The 23,116-nt window shown below is 40.3% G+C and overlaps 1 protein-coding gene across 1 annotated transcript in view; it reads right to left on the reverse strand.

Moving 5' to 3' along the window:
• The window catches only part of LOC114647801 (latent-transforming growth factor beta-binding protein 1-like), a 636,168-nt gene that overhangs the window by 168,407 nt on the left and 444,645 nt on the right, over positions 1-23,116 (reverse strand). The window contains exon 9 of the mRNA XM_028796447.2: positions 2,578-2,646. Within this exon, the coding sequence (XP_028652280.2) occupies positions 2,578-2,646 (69 nt within the window). The remainder of the gene's footprint in view (positions 1-2,577; positions 2,647-23,116) is intronic.

Genomic DNA, 23,116 nt, shown 5'->3' on the forward strand with positions numbered 1-23,116 from the left:
TTACAAACATGAATGGAAATTCCCTGAAAGAACTTTTTCACTGGATTAAATATGGAGGATATTCTGCAAAGTACTAATGACTGCAGGGAGGTAACAGCATCACATATTCATTTATATTTATTTTATTTGGCTAGAAAGAGTGAATTTGGTTAAAGAAGTAAAAATCGTAAGCATTAGAACATTAGTACAATCTAGCGCCCTGATGTGTGGAGGTCAAGTCCAAGGAGGTTATGCTGAAGAGAAGAGATCAACCAGGCTGATTCCAGGGCTACAGGGGATGAGTTATGAGGAAAGATTAAAAGAGCTGAGCCTTTAAAGTTTAAGCAAAAGAAGAGTAAGAGGAGACCTGACTAAAGTGTTTAAAATTATGAAGGGAATTAGTCCAATGGACCGAGATGGTAACTTTAAAATGAGGTCATCAAGAACAAGAGGACACAGTTGGAAACTTGTTAAGGGTAAATTTCACACAAACATTAGGAACCTTTTTTTATTGGAATAAGTGACCAACTAGTGGGGTAGACAGTAGGACTTTAGGAACCTTCAGAACCTGACTTGATGTTATTTTAGAAGAATTAAGTGGATAAGACTGGCAAGGTTTGTTGGGTTGAAAGGCCTGTTCTTGTCTAGATTGTTCTAACGTTCTTATCCAATTTATACTCTTTATTATGTAGACTTTGCAAGAATGTCTTAAATCCCATACTCTTACAAAATCGTAAGGTACTGTAGTTCAGCACTTCTTTCCCCCTTCTGTTTTACATGTATAATACCAATTAGCAATTAGATAGATTAAAAGAATATGCTGGAGTTAAGATATACATTTAATTTTTTATTATTGATAATATGCACAAATTACAAGGGTTAATCAGAGAGTAAAGGCAATTTGAAAATTGCATGGTAACCACAACAGATAGAAGCTGATGCAATTCAAGAGCTTCTTCTGAAGAACATTTGAGTATTTCGGAGCAGATTGTCACCGGTGATGAGACATGGATCCTTCAATGTGAGTCAGAAAGCATGAGAGAGAGCATGCAGCTGAGTAAAACTAAACAAGAAGTTCAAATGGCAGCACTCTGCCAAAAAAATGATGTTGACCTTGTCTGGGATGTGAATGGTCCCAAAACACGGGATAATCAGTGACCAATGTAATATACTGTGCTATTCTTAGAGAGAAAGTGAAACCTGCAATTCACAGCTACTCCATCACTATCACATCTTCAGTCCACTTCAGGGGGCTCTACGTGGTCACAGGTTCACCTCTGATGATGATTTTAAGGAAGTGTGCAGACCTGGATTCTGGAGCAGCCAAAAAGTTTCTTCTCTCAAAGAATGAAGAAGTAAAAGGAATGATAAAAGAAGTGTATCGACCCACAGGGAGACTATGTGGAGAAGAGCTAAAACTGTTCATCTACTCACAGTTACCAATATTAAAGGGAAAGCTGCCTTTACTTTTTGATTCTCCTACATACAAGGAAGCAGAGTATAATTAGTGTTGATTACAAACCAATGGAACCTGATAGTGCTAGATGTGTAGTTTCAGGAGGCACATTAACTTGTAGTTACACATAATTCTTTGTGGGCAGCTCTCTTCAGGTCATTATCTGCTCTCTTTAGGATGGAAAAATGGCAGCGTGAGAGGGAGACACATGCCTTTGCAACACCAGATAGTGCTACTGCCTCTCAGCGTTTTAGTTTATCACATTTTGGCCTGCTGTCTGCGGTGTTTTCATGTTCAGGAATGCCATCAGGTTTAAGTTAAATGTCTCATTTATTTTGGCCTTGATTCAGGAAGTATTGGTGTGTGCACACACTTGTGCTTCGTCAAAACTTGACTCTCACCTTATATGCAATGCTGCTAGTAGAGGGCCTAGAGGGCTACAGACTTGTAGGGGAGTAAGTAGGTTTGGAAATGTAATAAACTAGCTATGTTTGGTCTTTGGGACAAAAAACAACCCAAAGACTCTCTAGTGGTTTTACTAATTTACTAACATTTGTGAATTTGGAGAGGCGTCAACTAACTCTTAAGAATTACCCAGTGCAGAAGACGTAGACACACCCGTGCTTATTTCCATAAGAAGACACCGGTGATACCATATCTTGGCCATATTGGTGGCATGTGAGTCCTATTAATCTTTGTCTCGAGAAAATACCTCCAGATAGACAATGTTTTAAGAGAAAACCTCAAGCCTTGCCCTCCATTGCTGAGGTGTTTCACTTGCACGTTGTTGACCCGCGGCGATTGCTTCCTTTCGACGTTGTGTCTCTTCATCTGTGTCATTAGCACAACGTCATTATTGTACAGCAGCATTTCATAGTGAGAAGTGAGGTGCATGCAAGTGCTGACAAAATTTAAAAGTACAAGCATGCGCCATCTACTGGCTGTGGTTGAGTGTGAGTAGAGCAGACTGCTCTATACACACCCACACACCCACACATACACAGGTTTTTCGTTTATATATTTCTAATGAATTAGTAATATTTTTGTACACTCACTAATCAAAAATTAAGGTTTGGAAGAAGGCATCTTTGACATGATGAAGGTGAAGAAAAAAACAAACAAAACAGATTAGATTAACTTACCCACACATTGTGTGCCATTGATTCTCCTGAAGCCTCTTGGACAGCCAGCATCTCCCCTGGAGCCATTACCTATAAGGTAAGTAAACTAAACATAAATCAAGATGCCTTAATAACATGTATGGCCCACCACTGAATGACAGGGGCATCATTAACAGTTACAGCTTACAGCTCTTAACATAATTCATTCCAAGAATTGCTAGAGGAATGTGCAAATATTTGTAATGAAGAAACATTTCGAAAAAATGTAAAGGGTTATAATTTTTTTTTGAAAGGCACTGTACCTAAGCCCACCCATTTCTCATTAAAGTGTCACAGTGGTAACACCTGAGAAATGCTGCCTCAGTATCATTAATGAGTTGCTCTCCGTCATCCATTCTTGACCATTAGATAGATAGATAGATAGATAGATAGATAGATAGATAGATAGATAGATAGATAGATAGATAGATAGATAGATAGATAGATAGATAGATAGATAGATAGATAGATAGATAGATAGATAGATAGATAGATAGATAGATACTTTATTAATCCCAAGGGGAAATTCACATACTCCAGCAGCAGCATACTGATACAAAAAAAAATATATATTAAATTAAAGAGCAATAAAAATGCAGGTAAAAACAGACAATAACTTTGTATAATGTTAAAGTTTACACCCCCGGGTGGAATTTAAGAGTCGCATAGTTTGGGGGAGCGCTGTAGAGGACCCCCCAGCTCCGATGCACAGACCTTCAGCAGTCGTGGCGATACTCCATCTGGTCCCACTGCTTTGCTGGCACGAAGTCTCCTCAGCTCTCTGCTCACCTGCGCTGTTGTAATTGTGGGTGGGGATGTCTCTCCTATGCTGGTATCAGCAGAAGGATGTGTGGAGGGTGCAGTACTCCGAGGTGAGAGTGAGAGTGGGTTAGGGTGGTCAAACCTGTTAAAGAAGTTGTTCATTTGGTTTGCTCTCTTCACGTCTCTCTCGATGGTGGCACCCTGCTTCGAGCTGCAGCCAGTGATGATCTTCATCCCATCCCACACTTCCTTCATGCTGTTATTCTGCAACTTCTGCTCCAGCTTTCTCCTGTACTGCTCCTTTGCCTCCCTGAGCTGGACTCTAAGTTCCTTCTGCACGCGCTTGAGCTCATGCTGATCATCGCCTTTAAAAGCCCTGTTCTTCTGGTTCAAAAGGCCCTTGATGTCACTTGTAATCCATGGCTTGTTGTTAGCATAGCAGCATACTGTTCTTACTTGAACTACAATGTCCATACAGAAGTTGATGTAGTCAGTAGTGCAGTCAACAACCTCCTCAATGTTCTCACTATGTGATCCCTGCAGGATATCCCAGTCTGTAGTTCCAAAGCATTCTCTCAGAGCCTTCTCTGCATCAGGGGACCACTTCCTGAATGAGCGTGTGGTTGTAGGTAGGACCGTCACTCTTAGGTTTGTAGTAAGGCTGCAGCAGAACCAGGTTATGATCTGCTTTCCCAAGCTCAGTTAGCGGGGTGGCGCTGTATGTGTCTTTAATGTTTGCATACAGTAAGTCAATAGCACTCACACAGAAGCTAATCCACAAGTCATAATGTTACTCAGCAGTCGTTCATACTGACAAATGCATGGTTGTTTTTTGTGTAAATATAAATGGATACAGTGGATATAAAAAGTTAAAAATGAAGTTTTTTTGTTATATAAAAAAAACAAAACCAAGAGAAATCATGTCTTTTTCCACCTTTATTGTGAGAGTTTAATGTATTGTCACGCATGCATGTCAGAGGACGTCCTCACAGGCTCAATTGAAGTATCTAATAACCTGTCGAGACGAAAGGGGGTGCTGCTACTACTGTAACACTGTCATCTCCTTCTTTCTCCAGAGCGCAGAGAGGCTAACCAGTGAGGGCAACTGACTCCGCCCCTTCCAGTCCAGGCACCATAAAAACCCAGGTATTCCAGAAGGAGGCATCATCACTGGCGAGTCACTCTGCTAGTAATACGACTTAGCTATCCAGCCCAACAACCTCATCATTTTGCCTTAACTATCCCACATAACGTGAGGTACACCAAAGAAGTTGTTTTTTTTGTTTTGTTTTGCTATGCTTTGTCTCCAGGCAATAAACGGAATGTCCTGGTTGGCTCCCCAAAATTTCTCTTAGTATTGGAGCTGTGATTCCTGCACCTAACCTCAGTATACAAAAAGAGTGAAAACAAATCAGAAACTGTTTAGTGAGAATAAAAAACAACTTACAAAAACCTGATGGCATATGTGTGCACCCATCCTTAAAATAATACTTTGTTTTGATTTTATTACAGCCCTAAGTTCTTTTAGGTAAGAGTTTACCAGCTTGGCTCATCTTGGTAATATTTTCCCATGGCTCCTTGTAAAAATGTTCCAGATCCATCAGACTGCAAGGGCATATCCTGTGCACAGACGTCTTCAGGCCACTCCTCTGATTCTTATTTGGATTCATGTCTGGGCTCTGGCTGGACCATTCTAGAACATTGATCTTCTTGTGGTGCAGCCATTCCTTTGTTGAATTGATTTATGCTTTGTGCTGTTGTTGTGCTGAACATTAAAATTCTTCTTTACCTTTGACTTCATAGCAGACAAATTAAGGTTTTGCACCGAAATGGACTGATATTTGGAGCTTCATGATTTCCTTTTCCTTAACTAAAGTGCCAGTCTGAGATGAAAAAAGCAGCTTCAAAGTATGATCCTGTCCCCATCATGCTTCGCCATGAGTTATGGTGTCTTTTTGGTGATGTGATGTAGTGTTTCTGTGCCAAACATATCTTTTGGAATTATGGTCAAAAAGTTCAAACTTAGTCTTATCAGACCATAACACATTTCTCAACATGGTTTTGGGCAGGGGCCTCATGCATAACAGCGTGCGTAGAATTCACACTTAAACATGGCATACGGACAAAAGTGGAAATGTGCGTAGGCACAAAAAAATCCAGATATATAAATCTGTGTGTACTCCAGCTTCCATGTTCTTCCGCTACATAAAACCCAGTCTGCGTGAAATGTAACGCACGTGCACGCACCTGCTGTCCCACCCCGACTCCTCCCAGAATTACACCTCTTTGAATATGCAAATCAATATAAATAGCTCTTAAGTTCAGCATTCTGTGAAAAGACAATGGCAAAAGCACGGGGGAAAATAGAAGAATTTCAGTCTATACCAAGTGGAGGCAAAGAAAAAACGTACTATTTGTTGGCTTAAACAGTTTTATAAACAACAAAAGGAAGCTGATTGAGTAACAGAGTGTCGGAGAAATACGAAAGCTCAAGTTCACAAAGTTGCACACTGCCCAAAATAAAATAGAAGTTGTCAGATATCAAAGTCACCGTGAAAAGGCGAGTTGTAGCCCACCGTCTGAGTGTCATATGAAAGCTTATTAGGGTACAGGGAAAAGAAAAAAAAAAATGAGACACAGTGAGAAAAAAAGCACTGAACTTTAATCTCGAAATTTCCACTTTAATCACATAGCTTATTTTGTCATTAAAGTAGAATGTCATTAACTTCATCTTAAAATTGTTTAATTTACCAGTTTCTCAAATCCCATTGTAACTAAAGTTAAATGCTTTGTTTTGTATGTGTTCTTCTATGTGCTCTATATGTGTGCTTCTTAAACAGGCTTTCTCTTTGTCCGACAGGACACAGAATCCATTACATTCGTGATATCACAGCTCACTGAACAATTTAAATACTGAGATGTATACTTTATATCATTTTCATGATGAAATGAATTAAAGCATGTATTAAACATGGGAACATGGTGGCACAGTGATAGTGACGAACTGGCACCCTGTCCAGAGATTGTTCCTGCATAATTGCAAGTTGCGTGACCTTCGATGAAATACGTTATTGCAGAAGCTGTCTCTTTCAAACGTACTAACCCCTAATTCCTGTCCTTATTTTTCTTTCTCAAAGTAACTAATCACCACACAATCAGCTCTGTAATAGATATTAAGCCATCTTTAAGCTGAGAATGCTGAATCTTCAAAACTTTTAAGGAACATTGAAATATCTTCATAGTACATGTTTAATTATTCTACCCATCCAGGGTTGCGCCAGTCCCAGCAAGAATACAGCGCAAGGCAGGAACAATCCCTGAATGGGGTGCCAGCTCATCGCTACCAATGTCCACTGTGTTCACACATGTTTAATTATTATTAACAATATAGATTATTTAAATTATGTTAAAATTTTATCTGTATAATGTAATAAACATACTTTGCTGCATTTCATCTTAAAAATCATATCAAGAGCTCCAAGAAGATAGCACTTGGAAATCTAAATCAACTTAGAAGCCAGTCGTCATCATATGTAAATAAGTGCTAAAGTGGCTCAGGTTGTGCAATATTATATCTGTATCGCAAGTTTACAGTGAGGTAATTGTACTTATAAGTACAAACAGTTCTACAAGGAGCACTTGATGGGCTGATTGAGTGCGTTTATAGTTCTTGGGATGAAACTCTTTCTGAACTGCGAGTTTCCTACAGGAAAGGCTCTGAAGCGCATGGCTGAGGCAGCGTGTGCTTGATGCTGTACACCGATAATTCTCTTTCCGATCAGCTGCTGTACAGCTGTGATTCCACACTCAGATACAGTGGGATAAATACTCTGAGTAGTACATTGAGAGTAACAACGCTAAAGCAGCTATGGTATTTGGAATAGTTTGGCCATTCTGTGGACCATTATATTGTTACAGGTTAATTACAATCAGATGCCTCAAACTAATAAACGATATGCGGTTAATTTCAGTGTATTTGATAAAGCCGTGTCAGGGATGTGGATCTAAAAAAGAAAAGGAAACCACACTGGAACAAAAGCACAGCTTTGACGCTGGGTGCCGCCAGTTTGCTAAACCGAGCAGAGAACTTGCGTACGGCAGGGATTAATCTTGGGGTGGCTTTACACCAAGTTTAGTTTTTATGCATCACAATGTGAGCATGGAAACAGGCATACACAACATTTTTGAATTTTGAATCGTACAAATTTCAAAGTGAATATTCATTTTGGCTTAAAAAGCCTACTTAATGTATTGAAATAATTTTCGCATTATTAAAAAACACCTGTTTGCTTTGTATGGGTGTATGCATTATGTAGTATGGTTGCCACAATGTTACTAAGGAATTTTATCAGGAAGTGTGTGGTGCACTGTGGCATGCACTTCCTGCTATCCAGGTTTGTGGACAAGCTTCAAAGCAGAGTTAGTGTGTGATTATTATTAGTCGTGGTACAGTTAGGATTTTGCTTAGTGCGTGTCATCAGACCATTTTGATTGCCTGGCAATTAAACTTTGTTTTTGAAATTAGACTACGTCTCTGCTTCTGATTTTTATGTTCAAAAATACTATTAGCTTTATCATTTAGCAGAACAACTAATGTATCAATTAGCAGCAATATTTACAAAAGGCTCTGTGCAATTTTATGCAATAAAAATAACAGATCATGTATGCAGTCACATCTTTGACATCTTGCAGGGCACTTTGAGCTACATTGTCTGTATGCAAAATATGCTACAGGAATAAATGCTGTTGTTGTTCACTACATCATGTCTGATCATACCAGTGTAACACATACAATTATTGCTTAGTTTTATTTGTCCATGGCTTTTTTCCAAGAAATCATTACATTTAGAGTTATGTCAGCATTCTATAAGTGTCAAAAAATTCAACAGATTTCTCATTGACAAGGTTTCCAAAACAATTAGTATTACCTTTTATTGATCATGTTTTATGGAGGTGAAAGCCATTTTACCAATAAATTCCTTCATCGCCCAGGTCTGCTTAACCCACTAGAGGATCATGGGAGTTGGATTCTTTCAGAGCAACTTTAAAATGATCGTTCGTTCATCTCTGGGCACTCCCTGAATCTGTATTAATACGTCTTAAAAAGGCTCCTTCCCTATTGCTGTTAAGATCACTTAGTTACGTGACATTCAACGGCACAAATTTTATGTTAAAATATGTTTAAATATTTTATGATTTAATATACAGCATTGTTAACTATTCACATATTCAAAAAATAGAAATATTTTTGTAAGTTGCCTTTTATTTATAAGTCTAAGACTACTGACTTAATATTAACCTTAATAAAAGGTTAAGTGCCTGTCCAATTGCTATGTCTCTGTCATTCCAATAGATGGTGCATCACAAACATTAACACTGCTTTTATGAATCCCATACCAAACAGCATATGCTAGAGACATAACCAGTGCATTTGTCACATGGTTCAGTGGTTAAGGCTTTGGACTTCAAACTCTGAGGTTGTGGGTTCAAGTCCCACCACTGACACTGTGTGTGACCCTACTCAAGTCACTTCACCTGCTTGTCTGTACTCCTACTGGAAAAAGAAAAAAAATATATATAACCAATTGTATCTCAAATATTGTCAAGTCACTTTGGATAAAAGCGTCTGCCAAATGAATAAATGTAAATATAATTTCAATAGATGGTGTTTCACAAACATCTGTAATAATGCATTTTATTGCTGCAAATATTTCTGATATGCCATCTGTTGGAATGATAAAATGCAATGCATTTCATTACTACATCCATTACAAAATACATTCTAATAGATTGTGCACTGCAAAAGTTAATGCTGAGGTCTACGTTGGTTATTAATATTTCAAACCACCTTAGAAGGCTAGCACAACTAGTTTAAAATATACAGTAACTGGACATTATCCATTAAAAATGTTATTCCCCACAAAAAAATACACAAAAATTAAATACAGCAGAATGTCTACACAGCTCATATTAAAATGTATCTTTGCAAGCTTTTTGGTTACTACTCGTTTATAACTTTCTTTTCTATGAAGGACATTATTATGGATTTTACTTTCAAACCTGTCAACTCCAATCATCATTAAATGGGAAGTTTCACCAGTCATGTGTATTATAACTGAATTAAAAAAAAATAGGCAAAAGTGCCAGAAAGTATCAAATACAATAATGCTTGCTTAGATATGAATTGCATATGCATTTTAAAATGTGTAAAAAATAAATATAGTATATATGGTGAACTTAGTCTTCCTCACTCCAATTACTAAAAAGGACACACTGTTAGCAAAAAGCCGAGCATCGTCCTTCTGGTGAAAACTGTGTGTGCCTTCAGAACAACAGGTGGCTGAGAGGAAAACAGAACATTAATTACCTCGGGGATGACATCCTATGAGAGAGCATGGAAAAAGCTTTCAACCTAATATGAGTGATTCCTTCTGGTTCAGACTGCGTCTTTGAAATTCTAACAGGACACTTTGCCCTTGTGTTCTTCAAAATAAAATACTTGCATACTGATGACCTAAAGAGATTCTTTCTGTATTTTGGCAATAAAAGTACGGTCAAGGAGGAGGTGAAGTGTATCGGGAACACTAATGGGAAAATATAATATGCTAACAGTAAAAAAGAAATAGTTCTGTAATCCAATTTTTTTGAGTTTTGAAGACATTGATAACATACCAGCAGTTGCTAGGACTAGTAAAAAGGTACAATGAGAATGGAAAACTGTAGAGGGAGAAGTGCTGCATAGATTAAATAGGCTGAAATCAAACCAAACACCAGGACCAGATGACATTTATCACCGAGGGCATAAGGAGGTTAGTGAGTATGGATATTAAACCTACACTTGTATTTTTCAGATCTGACTGTTTACTGGGGATATTCCCACAGATTGGGAGGTAGAAAATGTTAACCCATTGTATAAAGAGGTAATCCAACTAACTGTAGGCCAATTAGATTAACATAAATCACAGGTAAATTAACTGAAGCCTGCGGTGGGCTGGCGCCCTGCCCAGGGTTTGTTTCCTGCCTTGTGCCCTGTGTTGGCTGGGATTGGCTCCAGCAGACAACCGTGACCCTATAGTTAGGATATAGCGGATTGGATAATGGATGGATGGATGGGTTAACTGAAGCAATTATGATGGAAAAAGAATAAGCATAATGTGGCAAGAACAGGCATATTAGTGAAGAGTCAGCATAAGTTTAGACAGGGGAGACCACATTTTCCTATTATACTACAATTCTTTAAAAGAAACAAAATCAATCAATAAGAAACATTACTTATCTTGATTTTTAGAAGGCTTTTAATAAGGTACTACATGAGAGGTTCGTGATTAAACTGAAAGAAGTGGGAATTCAGGGTGCAGTGTCCAGGTAGATTCAAAATTGGCCAAAACATAGGAAGCCAAGGGTTATGGTGAACTGAACTTTTTCAGAATTAGGTGATGTTACAAGTGACATTTCTCAGGGATCGGTGTTGGGGCCACTGCTCTTCTTAATATAAAAAAATGATCTGGGGAAGAATATACGTAAGGATCATGCTGGTTAAGTTTGCAGATGGTACCAAGCAAGGTGGATTGGGCAGATAATCCTGAATCTGTTGAATCATTACAAAGGGACTTGGACAGCAGACAGGCTTGGGCAGATATGTGGCAGATGAAATTTAATGTCAGTAAATGTAAAGTATTACAAATAGGAAGTAAAAATGTGAGGTTTGAATAAATAATGGGAGGTCCAAAACATGAAAGTATCCCTTTAAGAAGGACCTACCAGTCATTGCACACTCTTCACTATATCACCATCGTAAATTTTATACTCAAGTAAGGCAGAAATACTGCATTCTGAAAACATCCTTAAATACATCAACAATGAATTATTAATTCATTATTCTACAACACTGGCATTCTATCTATCTATCTATCTATCTATCTATCTATCTATCTATCTATCTATCTATCTATCTATCTATCTATCTCTATCTATCTATCTATCTATCTATCTATCTATCTATCTATCTATCTATCTATCTATCTATCTATCTATCTATACACTGAATAAGTTTTAGGAAAACACAGTGAGAGCCGTCATATAGAGATGTCTTTCCAGACACAATTCTTTTGGCTGCCATCTTGGTGGTGACTCATTTAAATTTGCTGGCAGGAAAAGGCAGGTGCAAGTTTCCAGGACTGGAAGTGATGTCAGTGATTTTCTTGTTCTCATTCTTCTGGACAGGAGGTCAAAGGACAGGAGACATATTAGATGACAGCATCATGGTAAAAATGAGGGCTGGGGACATCAATCCATCCATCACTGATACTGATTCAGAAATCAGGGTCAATTACAGCAAGGAGGAATTATACAGAAGTTGATCTCACGACAGCAGGCCTCTAGCATGGTGGAGAGGGAAAGCAGACAAATTCACAATGTTTGCGCTTCTGGTCAAATCCTACGTCTGTGCTCAGTGAGTGTTTTCAACTGCAGGGAATATTGTCTCGGTAGAGGGGTCTCTGAATCTCTCTTATGTGTTCCCATGAAGACACGATCAGCCCACCTTGGTTTCCTCCTTGATGTTAATTCTGTGGGTCATTAAGTGGGGCTCATCTGCACCCACAGAGGATATAAAGAGCTTGAGCAGGACAGACATTGACAAGGAAAAAGGCCAGACAGAAAGGAAGACAGAAGTTGTTCAGAACTCAGTCAGGATCACAGCAGAGCAGGTGTTGCAGGGAGGAGTCTTGGTGGATGGGGAAGACACCCCATAGGGAGCAGTGGCCCTCCACAGAATAGAGTCTACAGTTTCACTGTTTCTACAGAACACTGAAGAGGAGCAGAAGCGACCGTCCACTGCGAGAATCTCACAGATGCTGAGGGACGACAGTGAGAGAAGAAAGCAGGGCTCACAGGGACCCCAGTGATGCTGAGGGATGTTGATGGGGACACAAGCCAGTTAAAAGGGTTCACCGTGCTTGGCGGATGAAGTCTCTGCTTGCTGAGGAGACCAGGAGGGTGAGCAACAGAGAGATGGAACAAAAAGGAAGCATTGAAGCTTGTAATGGTTTTTAAAGGGAGTGATCCTGTCTGTTTTAACTGTATCACGCACATGCGAATAGGAATAAGTTGTATGGACCAAGTGAGGGTAATTCCATGCCAGGCCAGGGGGTGGTGGGGTGTACTAAACGTTCTTCTGTTTTCTCTGCAGACCAGACACAGGAAAACCTGTCTGACTCATCCCTGAAGACGTCATTTTCGGTTGTGGTGCCTAGGAGAACGTAATTTCCGGTTATGACGTCAGAAGATGGTCACTTCTGGTTCCTGTAAATCACTTCCGGTCTTGGCTTTTAAAGCCACCATTTTAACAACCAGTCATCAGTTCGTATTTGGACTCCATCGAAGACACATCTGTCTTATTTTCAAAACCCACTGCAGCCAGGGATAATATACGGGTGGCTGCCCCAAACCTTTTCGAGTGTGCTTGTGGGTTATTTATCTATTTGTTTAATTGATTCTGAGCACATTGAGCATTTGAAAGGTGCTATATAAATAAAATGTATTATTATCATTATCCGTGTATCCCTTTTTTCACTGAGGATTAATTATTTTTAGAAGAAGACTTGCACGGCACTTTTGTACTTTTGTTTGACTGTGAAAATAAAAAGCACTTTGCAGATTTGCACCTGGTCTTGTTGCTATGTGTCCTCATTGCTCAGTTCATTTTTGGTTGTTACTATCGATGTCCTGGGTTAAAGAATGTAATGCCACCTATGGTGAACCTGGGCATCATATTTTGGGTTCTGTTTTTACAGAGTTCATTCGTTCTTTAAAGCTGATTAGTATAGGTAAGCACTCTGTGAATCCACTCAGCAGCAATACTAGGCACTTCAGAGGAGAATTGTTCTTTAGTGTGACACACATGTTCATCTGAGGGTCAACTTCTGGGCTCATCAAAAGTAAGCGATATCAATGATGCTAATGCTATAGTCTCTTTCTGTTCCCACAGCACAGAGAAGATGCCCAATGAGGGCAGCTGACTCCACCCCTTCCAGTCAGAGGACTATAAATTCGAGGCGCTCCTGGAAGGTGGCGTCTCATTTGGACATCAGCAGGTGTTGCTGAGAGGAGGCCCAGTGGATGGGGGAGACACCCCAAGACGTTTGGCCCAAGAGGTAGCTCTACCCCAGACCTGATGCATAGCTTAAGATGGCATTGCAGCCTTGTGTTTTTGTTTATTTTCGCCCCCAAATGCTATTTCTGTTACAATTGACTCAAAATTATTTTTTCTCTGAATTCAATTGCAAATTCAGGTTTGCATTTGTTGCGAGGTACAAAATCTATACATTTTGGTTTATATTTCCATTATATTTTGTTCAAGACAAGACAACAGATGAACAAAATTCAGGACAAATCAAAGCATGTCTTCCCAGTTATATCTCATTTTTAAAAAAACTATTTCAACAAAGAAAGGAAGACATGCTGGTGGCTCAATTGCTTTATAACCTGAGAAAGGATGGACATCTAATTATTTTATAGCCTGGGAAAGGAAGACCTGCCGATACCTCAGAGAACATAAAGTTTTATTGTTTGGGAAAACGGACAGTGAATTCATTCATCATATTGACAGCCAGCCAATCAGAATATCTAACAATCACATAATCACATCTTGCAAAGCCCCCCAGTAGAATTTTAGAATAAATATGTCATGTCTGAGGGGCGCTATAGTAAGGAAGTGAGGAAGGAGGGAGGAAGAAGAAGGGACGAAGACGTCACTGATCATCAGAAAAGCATCATGAACAACTATGAGTGCTCGATCACAAGGTGCCTGCGATATTCATCCTTGTCATCTATACTATTTCTAAAGAATATATTTATCCAGACTTTTCTATTAGTCTTATTTTCTATTATTCTTTGTTCCAGTGGTATTATTATTATTCCTGTAATAAATACTGTGCTGCTTTTAACTTTCTATGCTTTTTCGTAATGTCTATAGAGTGATTGAAGTAATAAGGTAGATTTCTTTGAGCACCTGGTGCAGCCGGAGGTTTGCCATTACCTCTGTGCTGCGAGGTTTATTAAGGCTGAGGGTGAGAGCTCCACCCAATAGTGGGGAACAGTACGTAAAGTAAGGCATTCTTGGCTGATAAATGGCCTATAGTCAAGAGTCTTTGTATATTTAAATGTATTCTTGGAGACCAAAAGTAATATTTAGGTGTGAGATATCATTATAACATTGTATGTTGTTCGTGCCGATAATAAGTAAGTCTCTTGAAGTGCTGAGTGACAGGCTGTGTTATACCTAAAGCACTTGTGTGGTTTAAAGTGCCAGAGGTTAACCAGCTGTGTGTGTGTCATTCATGGGGCACTGTTGTGGTTAGGGTCTGTGTGTATGCGTATTGCTATGTATGTGTGTGTTAATCTTAAAGTGCAACAGTAGACCAACCCGATAACAAACTTGATGAGTACACTTACCCTTGAGAAAAAACAGGTAAAGGGTAAGTAGAGGGAAGTACTATGATAATACGTTTCTCCAGAAACCCTGACTTGTCTTTGCTGTCACTGACGTTCCTGCTAAATGTCCCTCTCTTTCACAGTCACTGGCATCAGCTCACTGAAGGCAGCCCCCCTTCAAACCCAAAGGGACCCCTCATCAGGCCTCCACAAAGCCAGTCTGTCAGCACACTGGCAAGTTACATTTTGAGCATGACCAGGAGATTTGTGTAGGATAACAAAAAGAGATCCAGAACAAAAGGAAAGAGATGAGATTCAAGAGAACTAAGAAGATGTCAAAAGCATAAGCAACATGCAAGAAGTTGTTTTTTTTTTCCTGCACAAGGCGTTTTGAAAGAGAATAAGGATTTCACTTCCCAAATGTCCATTTGTTACATTGTGCCAGTTAAACACAAGCCACAACCTACAAACATAGTAGACCAAATCACAGGATTACAAAATGGCGGCAATTGAGGACCTAAAAGGGCGTTCAAGACATTGCAAATTAAAACACAGGAACAGAGTCTTTGCCCATAATATCCCCCAATTCATAACTCTTATGCTGTGGACGTCATATGTGATAATACTTCAAAACTGCATAAATTAAGGCCCTGTCACATTCCACAACTTTTCCAACAATTTTCTGCCACATTTAACCTAAGTGAGTCAGAGGCAGTCATGGCACGCAGTTGTGGCACTCCCATGATTTGCTGTCATGTAGTCAGAGATACGCAGTGTAAAAACATAAAATGTAATTGAACAAAATGTATGTGTGTAAGTACAGAAAATAGGACAGAATGATCAAACTTGTTTGTGTTTTGCGTACGTGACAAAAAGCATATATACTTTCTGGAAGTTTTCTTTCAATGATGTGTGTGACAAGAAAATATACCTTTAGGGTAAAGACTTTACCAATTGGAATAATACAAAATGAGTCAGGACGCTATTTTTATTGCTTACGTGGTCAATGATCAGGAGACTAGAAAGGTATAAAAGAGCAAGGATATCTGCGCTCGAGGCAGATGAAGTGCGGAGTCCTAGGACTGTATTTCTCTGTCATTTTACCCTTGTCTGGTATGTATCAATAAAAGGTTTTTACTAATTTTAATTTTCTTCTCTGTCTTCAGTCACAAAAAGTGTCCACAGTTTTTTGGCGCCCGGACGTAGGGCAAGAGACGGCCGGTCGACTCCTCCAGCGAGACCATTTCAGTGATCCGTCTTACCAGCGGACTGCCGTCAACTTGAGCTCCGGCAGCAGAGCATGCAGCTCCGGCAAAAGTTAGGACTGCCCTGTCCTGAAAGAGTTCTTGCGTGAGGAGCCCCTGGTCTCCTCTTTGCTACATCCACGGTGACTGAACGGATTTCCAGACAGAGCTTGCACACTTCCAGGCTGGGGTAAGCACCGGGGAATTTCCGAACATTTTTTTATTTTCTAAATTACGGGAGGGCGAGTTTCCTGTTGACCGTCTAGTCATATTCATATCTCAACGGGTTGCTTAAGGTGATGGAGACTTGACCCAAGCAGTTTGACGCATACGAAAGGTCTGACGAAAGGATACTGGCCTCACCCATATCCTAGACTCAGCTGGACGTATTGATGTAGTATTCTGCTGAACCGAATCGGACACGAAGTCACCTGAGCTGGAATCCGGGGATGTGAGCGGACAGGCTAACGGGACGAGTAACGGGGTGGTATATATATATATATAATATATAAACAGAAAAAGAGCACAGATTGCAGGATTGCTGTTAGGACGGAATAAATAAATCTACATACTAATAGCAACAATACCGTGTTCTCCTGGGAACTGGGACAGGACCGATAGTTGGGTGTCTCCCCTTGGGACTAAAGAAGGGAACAGTGAGTGGAACACTTAATACCTCGCTGATTCATACGTACAAGGGATTAGACGAATCAGTATATAGTTAGAAAATTAAATACAGGACCCGGGAAGAGCAAGGGGACATAATGGGAACTTATAACAGTAAGCCTGTTAATCGCCGCACAGGGGGATCAAAATCATTAATGCTGGAAGAATTATTTTCGGAGGATCAACAGACGCCCCGTAAAAATGGGTCTCCTAGGAAATTTATAGAAAAGAAGACATGTTTAGATTTCAAGAAGGCATGTAGGAAATGGAATAGACAGAGTGGTGGGCGTTGGCCGATAGAGGGGACAGGAGATGCAAGTGAAATACAGGAAGCTAGGAAGATCCTGTGTAGGAATAAGCAGGGTTGTTATAATAGTGGACCGTATCGAATGGATATGTTCGATAGATGGGAATTAGTAATAAAAGACAGGAATTTAGAAGCAGTACAGAAACAGAATGAATTGTTGCGGGCAAATGAGGGAAAGGCTAAAAAGGAGAAAGAGGAATTACTAATTACATTACAGAAAGTTCAGACAGGCACTGAACCACAGGCAGACGGGAGGAAAAGGAAGAATAATCCAAATAAAGACTCCCTTTATCCTATTATTTTTTCCTCTCCTCAGTACCAACCTCAGGCACCTCCATTATCCCCTCCTCTATCCCCCATTCCGACTGCCCCCCCTACACTACAACTGGCAGAGATATTTCCCCAACACACCATTCTCCTCAAAGCCCTACACTCTTTTTCCCCCTGTCTCTTTCCCAATTTACAGGCCCCTGACATTTTACACTGTACTGCCCAATACTTCCCTATAGAAGTAGACACCCCCTGGCTAGAATCTTTCCTTACTTCTGGTACTCACCCCGAAACCCTTCACATCTCCTGTGTTTTTATTTCATCCACAAAGGCAGCTGCTTCTGTTCATCTTACATGCTCACAGCATATATTTTATCTTGGCGGCTCAGTGCCTCATATTTCCTTAGCTAAATCACGCACTGTTAAATGGGGGGAAATAGGACCATGGGTAGAAAAATGCCTTGAAAGAACAGACTGGTTACAAGTTACTCCAAGTATTTTTGATACTCCTGACCGTTTAATAACTAAAGAGGTGTTTCAAACTGATTGTTTAGTACATCGCGCTTTGTGCCGTCCTTCCTCTTTTGCTTGTTCATTGCAAACCACTTTCCCTTCTTGGCTCTCTATGCTCCCTGATTCACTGTGGTCCCAGGGAAAGAATGATTATGGAAGGATAGCCCATTGTGAGCCTCTGGTGATCCACCCGAAATCCTCCTTCCGCCCGCACCGTGCCCAATATCCTCTGTCTCCCGAAGCAGAGGCTGGCATCTCCGCCGTACATTCCGATCTCGTCAAACGCGGTGCCTTTATTCCAATTGAATACTCTCCAGTCAATTCCCCCATTCTACCTGTAAAAAAGGCTGACGGTTCATGGCGTTTTGTACAAGACTTGCGACAAGTAAATTCTGCCATCTTCCTTAGGGCCCCTATCGTCCCTAATCCTTCCACTATCCTCTCTACTATCCCTCCTTCCGCTCGGTACTTCTCCGTTATTGACCTAGCTAATGCTTTCTTTTCTATCCCTGTACACCCTGATTCTCAATTTTGGTTTGCTTTTACTTTCCAAAACCGCCGTTGGACATGGACCGTCATGCCTCAGGGATACACTGAAGCCCCTTGTGTATATGGACAAGCTCTTGCCCAAAATTTAGAAGGCTTTTGGCCGGACAGAGGTAGTACATTGATACAGTATGTAGATGACATAATGATATGTAGCGCTACGGAAGAAGATTGTACAAAAGATACCCAGAAATTGTTGCTGTTTTTGGGGGACAATGGCCATAAAGTTTCTAAAGTTAAGCTGCAGCTAATCAAAACAACTGTAAAATATCTAGGTCATGACATTACGTATGGAACAAGAGCTCTCTCTAGCGATCGCATTACAGCCATCCAAAATCTTCCTAGACCGGTCACAAAACAACAGGTTATGTCTGTTTTAGGTATTCTGGGCTACTGCAGACAGTGGGTTCTAAATTTTACTGAAAGAGCACAGCCGTTGCAACAATTGGCTAATACTCCTGGCATCCCCCTTTCTGGCCAGGTCCAATGGAATGAACAGGCTGAGAAGGCTCTCTGTGACCTAAAAACTGCTCTTCTATCTGCGCCCGCGCTTGGTTTGCCTGATCATTCTCGTCCATTCACTTTGTTCGTGGACGAAAAGCAGGGATTTATGAATGCAGTACTGACGCAACAACACGGAGATAAACAAAGACCGGTGGCTTATTTTTCTAAAAAACTGGATCCAGTGGCCGCAGCACTTCCTCCGTGTCTTTGTGCTGTGGCTGCAACAACAGAAGCTGTATTAGCAAGAACGGATGTAGTTCTCATGAGCCCCCTAACAGTTAAAGTGCCTCACGCTGTACATTCTATCCTAGTACAAGCCAAAACTTCACATCTCACTACTGCTAGGGCAATACACTATCAGAATGTACTCTGTACTTTGTCAAATGTTACAATTGAAAGATGCTCCACTTTAAATCCAGCCACTCTTCTCCCAATTAACAACGAAGGAGAACCACATAATTGCCATGATGAAATAGCAAAGGTTGTAAAACCTAGAGTAGATCTACAGGAAACACCTATAGAAACTGGAGAAATGATTTTTGTGGATGGATGTTCCTTGCGATTGAAAAATGGAGCACCCTCAACCAGTTACGCAGTGGTCCAAGGGGACCGCCTGCTGGAAGCAAATCGAATTTCATCAAGCTTGAGTGCACAAGCAGCTGAACTCGTAGCACTCACTCGAGCATGTCAGCTGTCTGAAGGGAAGATCGTAACAATTTATACGGATTCCAGGTATGCTTTTGGAGTCTGCCATGATCATGGAGCACTATGGAAACTAAGGGGATTTAAGACCAGTACTGGCAAACCCATCCAACATCAGAAATTGATCGAATCCCTTTTAGAAGCTATAACCAAACCATCGAAGCTAGCGATTGTTAAATGTCAAGCTCACACAGGAAAACAGGATCCTGTTAGCAAAGGAAATGAGTTAGCTGACCACTTTGCTAAAGAGGCTGCATATAATAACACACCAATTTCTTTATTCCAACAGAGAAATGACCAGGACCCTGATAATCAAATTATTTCTTTACAGAGTGCAGCCACGGATATCGAAAGGAGAAAATGGTCCAAAGAAGGGTCCCTCTCTGATGGAGTCTGGACTCATAAACACACTAACAAACCTTTTCTCCCAAAAGCCTCTTTCCCAGGAATGGCAAAAATCGCCCATGGCCTCGATCACGCAGGTAGAGATGCCATGGTTCGAGATGTTGAAAAACATTGGGAAGCTGTAGGTTTCTCTACATATGCAGAGCAATTTTGCAGACGCTGTGCAATATGTCAAAAGTTTAATGTGGGAAAAGGTACCCAGGTAAGTCCCGCCGTTACCCCCTAATCCAATGGGTCCATTTGAACACCTCCAAATGGATTTCATTGAACTAACCCCGTCTAAAGGGTACCGATATTGTCTTGTGATTGTCGATGTGTTCTCCCGATGGGTAGAGGCTTTCCCTTCAAAACACAACGATGCCAAAACAGTAGCTAAAGCACTAATTAAAGAGATTATTCCAAGATGGGGTATCCCTCAAAAGTTACAAACAGATAATGGCACTCATTTTTTGAACTCCGTTATAAATGAATTAACCACCTGGCTCCAAATTAATGTGCACCATTATTGTGAATACCATCCCCAAAGCGGAGGCATCGTAGAACGATGCAATGGTACTTTAAAAGCTAAACTCGCAAAAATTTGTGAACAAACTAATTTATCATGGCCGGATGCACTACCCTTAGCTTTAATGGGACTAAGGGGACGGACACACCGACAACTGGGACTATCTCCGTTTGAGATTCTGACCGGATGTCCCATGCCCATTGGCATGATTGTAGGAAATGTGAATTTGCATACTGTGGACAATGATCTTCTCTCTAGCCTGGCAGGTCTCCGAACCTCGTTGAAGGAAGTCCACCAGCAGGTTAATCAAGCCTGGAGGACCAGCCCACCTTCTAAGGATTTACCAATTCCCTTGGACACCTGGATCCTGGTTCTAGATACTAGGTGGAGAGGACCATTCCAAATTCTTCTATCCACACCACATGCCGTGAAAGTTGAAGGACTGCCTGCCTGGATCCACGCATCGCATTGCAAGAAATGGCTATCTTAAAAATACTTTTTCTGTTGACTGTTACCCGCACCCTCTCAGGCTACCCAAGGATGGGTGGTGATCTCTATCTAAGTACTTTACCGCCTCTATGGAAAGGGCATATATGCTACATGAGGAGCACATGTCTCGTATAGCTTCTTCCCTTTTCTCCTCCCCTTCTCCCTCCCCCCCCTTCCCCTTCATCAACCATTTCAATTTAATTCTACTGCCCACATCATTTTGTTCAAAAAGGGAGGAGTGTAAAAACATAAAATGTAATTGAACAAAATGTATGTGTGTAAGTACAGAAAATAGGACAGAATGATCAAACTTGTTTGTGTTTTGCGTACGTGACAAAAAGCATATATACTTTCTGGAAGTTTTCTTTCAATGATGTGTGTGACAAGAAAATATACCTTTAGGGTAAAGACTTTACCAATTGGAATAATACAAAATGAGTCAGGACGCTATTTTTATTGCTTACGTGGTCAACGATCAGGAGACTAGAAAGGTATAAAAGAGCAAGGATATCTGCGCTCGAGGCAGATGAAGTGCGGAGTCCTAGGACTGTATTTCTCTGTCATTTTACCCTTGTCTGGTATGTATCAATAAAAGGTTTTTACTAATTTTAATTTTCTTCTCTGTCTTCAGTCACAAAAAGTGTCCACAGCAGCAACTCAGTCCCACTAGTTCAGGGGTCTTCAATCACAGTCCTGAAGGGCCGCAGTGGTTGCGGGTTTTCATTCCAGCCAGTGTCATAATTAGAACTATTGATAGTTCATGTTTAACTGTATGCCTTGTTGGTGCTTTCATACATCAAATACAAAGTTTAGTTACTTTGTAGATCAGGCGTCCTCAATTACAATCCTGGAGGTCTGCTATGGCTGCAGGTTTTCACTTTAACCAATTTCTAAATTAGAACCCTTTTATTTACTACTAAAGCAATATGTTTTTTGGGGTTAATTTTAGTTCTTTTTCCTGTTACCATTCAGAACACTTAATTGCCTATTTTAGATTTTAGCAGCTGCATTTAAGTTTTAATTGTTGCCTGTTTTCTTAACCAGACATTAGTTAAAAATGAGATGCAGATAACCAATAAACCAGCAGCTCTCCAGCTAATGTGCTTTCTTTAAAACCTGTACATATGTACCATGAACTATCTGTGATAAAAAATGATTAGAAATGAATTAGAGGGGAATTGGAAGGACCGTTAAGTTTAAATCTATTCTGCTCTACAAAACACTTGGATAATGTTCTCACTGAAGGAAACTCTACAGTGTAATTCAAATTGTTCTTGGATGAATGCAAGCATTAACAAGCCAAACAGTTCAATACCAAGTTTCATTATCTGCTTGGACTGTCTTCTAATTAGGAAACTAGAATAAAAACCTGCAGCCACTGCGGCCCTCCAGGACCGTGATTGAGGACCCCTGCACTAGTCGGTGACTCACCTGGGTCTTAAGTAGTAGTGGCATGAATTGACAACCAATCAGCACTCAGTCAGCAGCATAAAGCATATAATGCCGCTATGAGAAATGAGGAACGTAGGTGGTGTGGACCTTTCAAACAGAAGAGGGTCTCGTCTGTCTGATGTCTCATTATCAGGATCTTGGGACTTTTTGTAAATTATTGACAGGTTATTTTCTAGCTCTAGTATTAAGCTGCATATTGGGGGTTTTGACACTGAGGAATCAGATAAAATTGGTTTTTGATTCAATACTTAATTCATGCTTGATTCTGGGCCGTTTTGTTTTTGTTCAGCTGCGCTAAAAGGGCGTGGCTTCAGAGGTCGTGATCCTGTCAGTCTTTACTCCACAGGATAAAAGGATCATTTTAGGGTTCACTGCCTTATCTGACCATTCGGATTCCAAAACCCTTTAATTTCGTTCATGAGTTTTTATTTCTTACTGATTTTGACCTCATCACAGTCTTTTTTGTCTTTATTCATGTCTCACATTTTATGTTCTTCTGGTTCAGACCTTTGCTTCATTTACATTTTTTTTCTCTGTCTTTTGTTCTAGTCATTTTTATTTCTTTCTTGCCCTCTGGACAGAATACTCGTGTTTTACAGATTATTACAGAATGAAAGAAAAGAGAAAAAAGAGCAGAGATGATGGGCAAAGTCGCCGTATCTGTGAAGCATTCATACAGGCAGCACATTATTGGCTGTTAGCTCGCAGTACTGTATAAACAGC

Source organism: Erpetoichthys calabaricus, chromosome 1 (genome assembly GCF_900747795.2).
Source record: "Erpetoichthys calabaricus chromosome 1, fErpCal1.3, whole genome shotgun sequence".
Lineage (NCBI taxonomy): Eukaryota > Metazoa > Chordata > Cladistia > Polypteriformes > Polypteridae > Erpetoichthys > Erpetoichthys calabaricus.